We start from the raw sequence: 9,816 nt of genomic DNA on the forward strand, positions 1-9,816 counted from the left end.
TGTGTCATCTGTCATCGCTCTCACGTTATGTGTGACGCAGTTATTTTTCAACGTTTGATTGGACAGCTGTCGTGGAGCGTCTAAGCGCACACACGGAAGCGTCGCTGTTTGATGACGAAGGCGTTCAAATATGGCTGAACGAGAAGCGTTAGAAAGAGAGATTGAGAAGTTACAAAGTAAGTAACTGATGTTTTTTGGTCAGTATATTGTTACGATATGTGTCATTTATTGAACTAAACGTTGTTAAGTGAAATAAGCTTTATTTCACTGCGATACGTTAGGTAGTTGTTATCTGGGGTTGGCTGAATCCGAAATGTTTACTTCCACCCTGTATATGTACACTACGTAGGGGAGAAATCAATTGCTTCTGTAACCTATGTAGGGCACTACTGCAACAGGATATTGCAATTTGGGATGCAATCACAGCGGTTCTTTTTCCAAATCGAGAAGCTTCGTTTATTGGCAATGTTTATTATTTAAGTTTCTTTTGTTAATATATTTATTTCTTCTTGTTATATATTTAAATGATGTTAATCCACTAGTTAACTTCACTAGTTTTGGACGGGTTGTTCTGATGATTTTAACCGCTATCTGTCACGTCATATGCATATATATATATATATATATAAATATATATATATATATATATATATATATATATATATATATATATATATATATAAATAATTAAGATTCATTAAAGTTAGTGTTCATTCTTACCTGGCATAGCCTCTAAATTATTATTATTATTATTATTATTATTATTATTATTGTTATTATTATAGGGGTGTTTTACGATGAATAGGGGTATTACGGTTAGAAATTTCCCCGGTATGACGATCTACACAGAAAATTATGACGGTATTACGGTATTATTGCGACCAACTGTGCTCAGGAAGCTTGTTCATGATTCACGCTACTGCTCCTCTGTATAGAACACAAAATGCAGACTATAAAATACAACAAAAACATTCTCAGTGAATGATGTGAAGCTTTAGATGAACCCCAAATGTCTATATACAGTGCCATTGTTTCCTCCCCTATGTAGTGTGCTTTTATAGGAAGGAGGTAAACACGCACAACACAGTGCAGTAAAGCTTGTTTCTAATTTCTAATTCATCAATCATGTGATCCTAATATTCTGTCATTACAGATCTTATTAAGGACCACAAGAGAGTTCACGGTGATGCCCCGTCAAGTTCATCTCAGTGGTTTAGTAAAAAACCACTGGGAAGGGGCCGAGGTCACAACCCGTATTACGTTCCCTCATACTCACATCAGTTGCAGCCATATGCTCCTCACACTTCCAGCCAATGGAAGAAAAAATACTCACTCAACAACAAGACCACCAGAAGACCCACACAGATTTCTGAGGCGAATCTAAACAAGACTGGACAAGTTAAGGTTGTGGCCCCTGATGCTTGCGCTGCCTCTGGTGTCAATAAGGTTTTACCTGAGGGGATGAGAAAGGTGAGCACAGTGCCTTCATACAGCGCAATGAGACAGGAGTCATCACTAGGGAGTAACACAATCCGAGGTAATAGTGGGGACATGGCATTATTAAAACCTACACAGACTAATATCGAGTCCATTGCCGATCTGGCAGAGTCAGCTAAGTGTGGAGTTCAGAGTGCACCTGATGGGAAGGTGAGACAAAATGCATCATCAAATATAAGATGTTCAGCTGCTTCGCTTTTTCCCTCATCTGAGGAGTCCAGTGCCTTTAATAAAAAGCAGGCTGCAATGCCCCATGTGAAATCTTACCTCCCAAGTACCGTTTCAAGTAATCAGAATGTGTTAATGGCATCTAAGGACTCTCAAACTCTGACGTCCTCAAAACCAACAGAGGAAATTAGGCTTAAAGCAGATTCTGCTCCGAAGATTCAGGCGCCTTTGTCTCCTCATAAGAAATCACGATTTACCTGGGTGAAGAACCAAGGGACTAGTCAAATAAAATCAGACCTGCATCAGTTTTCAACAAGCTCAGATTCAACATCTGCATTACACAACACTACATTGGTGGTCAAGCAAAGCCAGACTTCTACCAAGAAGCTTCATCGCAAGCTCAGTTTTTCCCCCAGTACCCCTAAGACCTCAAAATACTCTTGGGTGTCATCATCCTGTTCCCCCACAGCAGCCGCCAAATCGGCTCTCACTAAATCCCCTCACAAACTCTCTTCACCCAAAGCTCTTAAAGTTCCTGGTAAACTCACAACTGCGGCTATCATATCGAAGAGGGCTAAAGTCAGCGGAGGAACTTCTACATCTCACGTGAGCCATGGCAGTCGCTACCGCTGGAAGGCAGTCGCAGCATCCTCCGCCGCGTCTGCACGTGTGTCCACGCCGAGGTCTTCTCGCAAGGGCTCAGTGTATCGATGGACTGCGCAGAAGGACGAGAAGGATTCGGTATCTCGAGTCCAGCACAGTCCTTCCACTCCTCTGTCTAGCAGTGGATTCAAGCTGAGGAGCAGAACTAAGATCATCAGGCCATGCAGCAACAGGTGAGGAGTCGACATGATCAGTATTTTATCTCCTGCTAGGCTTTGCATTAATGAATTTTTCCATGTTAATGCTTGCTATTTCTATTAACTTCATCTAAATCTCATAAATGTCTGGTTTAACTTATTTGTCAGTCAACAAACCCCTAAGCAATTTAAATATTTTGGTTTATTAAAAAAGAAAGAAAGGAAAAAACACCTCACATTAGTGTCGGGATTGTATTGTGTGTTGTTTATATTTTTAGTGTCTTTGGTGTTTTATATATTTGGGGCAGCATATTCTAGGTGAAAGAGTAAATATGAAGGTGTGTTCCTTTATGAAATCATGGCACTCATGCAAGCACTGATAGAAACAAATGCAAATTCCTCGGAAATTTCTTTTGGTCAGTGTTTTTAGTTTTGAGAAGAAACCAGGACTACAGAAGAAGCCTTTATTTTGTCACTTATACATTTCTTTTCTTCCTTCCCAGCTTGTTAGGAAGGTGGGGTCAGAGTACAGAGTTAGTTATGATACATCACCCCTGGAGCAGAGAGGGTTAAAAGCTTTGCTCAGGGGCCCAACAGTGGCAGCTTGATGATGCTCAGGCTTGAGCCCTTCTGATCAGTAATCTAGAGCCTTACCTGTTTTTATAGTGCCTCCTTCATAAAGTTGGCAACAAAAACTATTGTAAATATATTTATCTCTGCTCTCTGGACCTGCTTGATCCATCGTGATGCCCCACTTCTGGTTGGAGCTCTGGTTCATCTCTTGAAGGCTGAGAATTATAAAGTTTAAAGTGAAGTTACAATAGTACTAGTAATAGTGGACTCCACTTGCCATGATCAGCCTCCCTCAATGAACAGTTAATATTTTACACTTCATGTTCTATCTCAAATGAATGTCCAGGTTACAGGATTGCATTTTCAGACACTGTTATAGAAGGGAAATGATTTATAATCACACTCTCCCGTGTCACCCAAATGATGACCAGTTCTTTTTTTGTAATGGGTCAAGCTTCAGAGTTTCTTCCTCATATTGCCTCATAAGTTTTTTTTTGGCCACCATCACCTTCTCATTAGGGAAAAATTTCTACATTATAGATTTATTTAATGAATTTATATTTTCAGGTAATGCTGCAGTGTGACATACAAATAGAATTGCATTGAATGTGTCACATTCTGCTGTAAAGGCATCGTGTGTGTGATCTTTTACAGTGTTCAGGACATAACAACATTACGACCACTGAGAGGTGAAGTGAATAAGACTGATGATCTCATCATGACTCCTCTTAGTGGGTGGGATATATTAGGGAGCAAGTGAACATTTTGTCCTCAATGTTGATGTGTTAGAAGCAGGAAAAATGGACAAGCGTAAGGATTTGAGCGAGTTTGATGAAGGGCCGAATTGTGATGGCTAGACCACTGGATCAGAGCATCTCCAAAAGTGCAGCTCTTGTGGGGTGTTCCCGGTCTGCAGTGGTCAGTATCTATCAAAAGTGGTCCAAGGAAGGAACAGTGGTGAACCGGTGACAGGGTCATGGGCGGCCAAGGCTCATTGATGCACGTGTGGAGAGAAGGCTGACCCGTGTGATCCGATCCAACAGACGAGCTACTGTTGCTCAGATTGCTGAAGAAGTTAATCCTGGTTCTGATAGAAAGGTGTCAGAATACACAGTGCATCACAGTTTGTTGTGTATGGGGCTGCATACCTGCAGACCAGTCAGGGTGCCCATGCTGACCCCTGTGTACCGCTGAAAGCACCAGCAATGGGCATGTGAGCATCAGATCTGGACCACGGAGCAATGGAAGAAGGTAGTCTGGTCTAAAGAATCACGTTTTCTTTTACATCACATAGATGGCTGGGTGTGTGTGAGTCTCTTACCAGGGGAAGACATGGCACCAGGATACACTATGGGAAGAAGACAGTCATGCTTTGGGCAATATCCTGCTGGGAAACCTTTGGGTCCTGCCATTCATGTAGATGTTACTTTGACACGTACCACCTACCTAAGCATTTTGCAGACCATGTACACTCTTTTATGGAAATGGTATTCCCTGATAGCTGTGGCCTCTTTCAGCAGGATAATGCACCATGCCACAAAGCAAGAATGGTTCAGGAATGGTTTGATGAGGACAACAATTAGTTTGAGGTGTTGACTTGGCCTCCAAATTCCCCAGATCTCAATCCAATCCAGCATCTGTGAGATGTGCTGGACAAACAAGTGTGATCCATGGAGGCCCCACCTCGCAACTTACAGGACTTAAAGGATCTGCTGCTATCATCTTGGTGCCAGATACCACAGAACAACTTCAGGGATCTAGTGGAGTCCATGCCTCTTTGGGTCAGGGTAGTTTTGGCAGCAAACGGGGGAGCAACACACTATTAGGCAGGTGTTCATAAGGTTATAACTGATCGGCGTATGTTTGTACTAAACCAGTGCAAGAAAGTATGGAAATGAGTGCTCCACCCTCTGTGTACTTGGTACTGTGATAAGTTAAATATAAAGATTTGCTACTTTGCTGATTTTTATCTCATGTGCTGAACTTATGTCAGGATTGAGGAAACCATCCCAATTCTCTGAGTAGGAATTCTGAGAGGGCATTTAAATATAAATACGCTTTTGCTTTTGTTGATTTAGCTCCTTGGGGGTGCCTGAGTATCACTGCTGTGTAGGAAGCAGTGACATGATTGGCTAATAGATGAGCACACAATGGAAGAAGTTCCATTTTTCTTCGTAGCTTTTGCATTTGGGATCAACATACTTGCTATCTAAATACCATCCTTGACACCCACATCTCTCTCTGCCCACAGTCCTGCTTCAGAAAGGAGGCCCAGTGTCGGTGTGGTTACCGTCAGGAGTCGTTATTCACTGCGCAGGAGGACACACGTTCCTGTTAAGACCCCCAGCGGTGTCCGACGAGGCCACTCCAGAGTGCTGGTCTCTTTGAGCAGACACAGACTTCGGCGTCTCTCTCCATCCAGCTTCAGCACTGCTCCATGGAGCTCAAGAACAGGTACGTTTATGAACGTTCACGATGAGACGCTTATAAGCAGCAGGGGGTTGCATCCTGTATAGCTGGAACATGAGGCCGAATGTCTCGATTACTGCACACAGCCTTACTGGACAGTCTTTACTATAAAAGCTAGTGGTGTGCTTTACAGCTTATAGTGTCACTGTTAAAGGAAATGGTTCAGTGAAAACGACACGTACACAGCTTTATCTGCAAATATGGACACGTCCATTAGCTGAAGTTGTTCTCTTTAGTTTTGCACTGGACCTAACCTGGAAAAAGGGAGATGTAAAAATATATATATAATACGAGTCTCGTACAAAAGCTTTTCTAAAATCTGACATTCATCATTCACAGAAATGTCACACAGCTTTACAGATATGTTTTAAGCCTTAGCCTGACTTCCTGTAGATTGCAAAAATCTAATAATGCTGTGTAGTTACTTTCACTTTCCTGTCATTTTGTATGATCAAACCCACGTGACTACGTATAAGCAAGCACTGAAATGCATTCATTCTTCCCGGCGGATCTCATCTCTCTGAAAGGATAAATTATAACCTCAGCTTTAGACGCTCTGGTTATGGGATATGGAGCAGGTGATAAAACTACATCTTTTTACACTTGGGTATAAAAGCACTCTTATATCCATTTAAAGAGAAATTCCTCTCCAAAGTCGCATACATCACTCACATGATACAGATGTGGTAGATAGATAGACTTTTGGGAAAAGCTAACCTGTTCTTTCTCAGTCTTATCTGCTAGAATCGCATCCGAGCACGTTTCCTTGATGATTATCTGAAGGAGCAATGCAGGCCTTGTTTTAGTGCTGCAGTTTCTCAGCACGTCGCCCCTGCACACAGGCGCGAGGACGTAAACGCCGCTGCCGAGAAGGCAGACAGATGTTTATTGTGCTCGACACATTAAAGAGGTTTGTGCTGGTAAACAGTAAACAGTACACACTTCCCTCAAACACATAGACTGTTCCTGACACCCTCTGTGACTAATTGGCATAATGAGCAATTAGCACGAAACAGTCACTGGAAAATTAATTAACCCTGTTTGTATCCCGCACGCTACCATAGAGACACAAAGGCAGCGTCTGGAGGTGGGATGTAAATTAGGTCACAGGATAGAGCGTTTGTTTTGTGCTGATTTTAAAAAAGGACAGAACGAATGGTCGAGAGGAGAAGTGGTGATTGTACCAGGACATGTCCAGTAGAGGTCAGCATTCCCTTAGTAGCACTTAGTGGCTTTCCTTTAAGCAGGGTGTGTGTGTTTGTGTGTGTGTGTGGTTGCGTGAGTGTGTGTGTATCTCTGTCTGTGTGTGTGTATGTCTGTTGGTGTGTCAGTGTCGGTGTCTCTGTGTGTGTCTGTCTGTCTCTCTGTGTGCGTATGTGTGTGTGTCTGTCTCTCTGTCTGTGTCTGTCTGTCTCTGTGTGTGTGTGCGTGCGTATGTGTGTGTGTCTGTCTCTCTGTCTGTGTCTCTGTGTATGTGTGTGTGTCTGTCTCTCTCTGTGTGTCTCTGTGTGTGTCTGTCTGTCTCTCTGTCTGTGTCTGTGTGTGCGTATATCTCTCTCTGTCTGTGTCTGTCTGTCTCTGTGTGTGTGCGCGTGCGTATGTGTGTGTCTGTCTCTCTGTCTGTGTCTGTCTGTCTCTGTGTGTGTGTTGTGATTGAGGAGGGGGGAGGTTAATGAATTGTCCACTCCGGCCATGATGGTGTACATGTGCCGATAGCGGGTAATTTGCAGCAATGGCACGCCGAATGTAGCTACGCTATCAAAGCCCGCCAGTGCTCTCACTCAGTAGATAAAGAGGAGCTAATGCATAATTATCCTTTTGCAAATTGGATTGTTTTAACGAACTGGAGAATATAGGCCCCACGTGATGGAAAGCAATCACTGTTTTTACAGCCCGCTCCCTCCTCCTTTTTGCCGATAGCGCGCGAGGCGAGTCTCGCCGTAATCGCCTGCAGTCTGTTCAAGTGCGTTTTACACGCTCAAACTCTGTTCACGTCGCCATTAATGCAGTTTCATCTTCCATTTACAAATACGTCTCACCCTTTTTTTCGTTGCTCTCTTTTTTTTCTCCTTTTCTTTTTATTGCTGAACTCCGTGTGAGGTGAATGAGAGGGTGAAAGAGTGTGTGAATGACTGAAAAGGGCTGGAGGAAGTAGGAAGGGGGGGGTCTCATATGGGCTAGCCAGAGGGACTCTGTGCAGCAGATAAGCGTGGCTAATAAAGACCAAATTGAATTACTAATGACTAGAAAGAGGGCAGCCGTGTTAAAAATGGCGACTAACCGCTTCTCGTCACCGCCACGATCACCGCTGCGTGACATCTCTTAATTTTCTCTCTGATGACTCTCTCTCTCCCTCCCCAGTCCCCCACCCCTTCGTCTCTCACCGTCCCTGTTTACCGTGGCTGGTTGGCTATCTGGAGGGGGATTTAAAGGGGCATAAACCTAAGTGAGCAGTTAGGAGTGTAATGAATCGCAGGCGGGAGAGAAGTGCCTCGATAATCCCATAAAGTGAATAAACGACAGAAGAATGTAATAGAGAGGAGATGAGCAAAGGGGAGGAATGAGAGAAGAAATGAAGGGGCCTCAAGCCTGGCGACAGACGTTTGCCCTCAGACTATTTATCAGAATAGACACTACACACACACACACACACACAAAGGAAGCCATCTGGGTAAAGAGATGAGACTTTCCTCACTCTGTAGCCCACACACACACACACACACACAACACATTTCTTCATGCAGTCATTTTCTACCGTAACACTTCTCTCTTGAGGTTCTTGTGGTATCGGATCATTTCAGCACGTTGTCATATTCTCCAAATTCTTTCCGACAGCTTTTCCCCACGTATTGATTCTTTGTCAAGGCTGTGATGTTGCAGTAGCTCGTGCCAACCAGAGATGTGTATTATGAAGACAGAAACGCTGGTGATGATGGAATACAATTAAGATCCACATCATAAACACGCTTGCTTGTTAGTTTCCATCCCTCCCCCTCGTTCGTGTGGAAATTGAACAGGCACATAAAAATCAAAACTTTGATTCGCATACTCCATACGCTCACGATACACTCCAGTTTCAATTCAGTTCATCTCACGATACTTTCTTTATTTCAAACCCTTTCTTTCTGATTTCAAACCCAGGCAGGCATTTTAGCCCGCTTTGGAGCTCTACTGCTTCTACAGAGCTCATTATGTTTCGTTCGGTCATTTCTAAATATCCAAAGAAATTCTGGGGAGTGTTGTTTAAAAGCTAGTGCAGAGCTATTTTTGACACTTATAACGTAGACATACAACGTAACTGTAATAATGTGTGTCGGTCAAAGCATTCGGCTTATCAGACTTCACAAGTGCACATCTCACAGGCTCTCCAGGAAAGATCTCGATCCTGAGACCAACCTGCTCTCACGCAAGATTGTAGGACTTCTTTCTAGTGTTCAAACATCGTAACTGCATTAAATGTTAAATTAGCAGTATGCTGATTTCCACGGTGTAAATTTCCACAAAGCACTTTTCCGCATTATGTCACAGTTGAAGTGTTGCGTGCTTATTTCCAAGACTCGGTTAAATGTGAACACCTTCAGGATGATGTAGTTAATAATCTAATAACTGAGTGTAGAGTACACAGCAGATAGGAAGGCACTTGGTATGCAGCCTAACTGTGTGTCGGAGTGACATGACGATATATTTATCTATTGTCAATAGAGTGTAAATATAGAGTTGCCTTCAGCCTGCTCAGTTTCCCTTTTAATTAAATACTGCCTGCTTCCCTCAAGCCCCAGATGTTATCCTGGCAAAGGTTATTTTAATTCCTATTAGATTAAACATTTTTTTGGGGGGGGGGTATTGCTTGTCATAGTATAAAGCATTGTAATATGAAGGTGCAAATGTTGCCCTTCTTCATTATTACTAACAATAATGGGTAAAAACATTGGGCATTAAGAGTATAGCTGATTGCACAGATTGAGTATTTTTAGTAGATGTACATAAAAAAAAAAAATTAATAAATAAGCCTTTATTATTATCGCCACACATGCATTACAGCACAGTGGAATTGTGAGTGAAGGGGCAGCTACTATAGTGCCCCTGGAGCAGAGAGGGTTAAGGGCCTTGCTCTGTTGCCCAGCAGTGGCAGCTTGACTGGTGGGGCTTGAACAACGATCTTCCAATCAACAACTTGTGCCACCACTGGTGCGAGGAAACGCATCAACAAAATAACCGTACCTGTGGTGCAGCATGGTGATGGCTGCTTTTCTTCAGCCAGAACAGATAACAGATAACAGTCCATCTTATGGCAAAACCTTGAATGAAT

The 9,816-nt window shown here is 42.9% G+C and overlaps 1 protein-coding gene across 1 annotated transcript in view; it reads left to right on the forward strand.

Annotated features, from left to right (window-relative positions):
• Positions 1-2: 2 nt before the first annotated feature.
• Positions 3-9,816, forward strand: part of zc3h3 (zinc finger CCCH-type containing 3) — a 67,063-nt gene continuing 57,249 nt past the window's right edge. Inside the window, exons 1-3 of the mRNA XM_058402629.1 lie at positions 3-176; positions 1,154-2,501; positions 5,290-5,492. Coding sequence (XP_058258612.1) covers positions 131-176; positions 1,154-2,501; positions 5,290-5,492 — 1,597 coding nt within the window. The 5' untranslated portion in view covers positions 3-130. The remainder of the gene's footprint in view (positions 177-1,153; positions 2,502-5,289; positions 5,493-9,816) is intronic.

This window comes from Hemibagrus wyckioides, linkage group LG11, assembly GCF_019097595.1.
Source record: "Hemibagrus wyckioides isolate EC202008001 linkage group LG11, SWU_Hwy_1.0, whole genome shotgun sequence".
NCBI classification, from domain to species: domain Eukaryota; kingdom Metazoa; phylum Chordata; class Actinopteri; order Siluriformes; family Bagridae; genus Hemibagrus; species Hemibagrus wyckioides.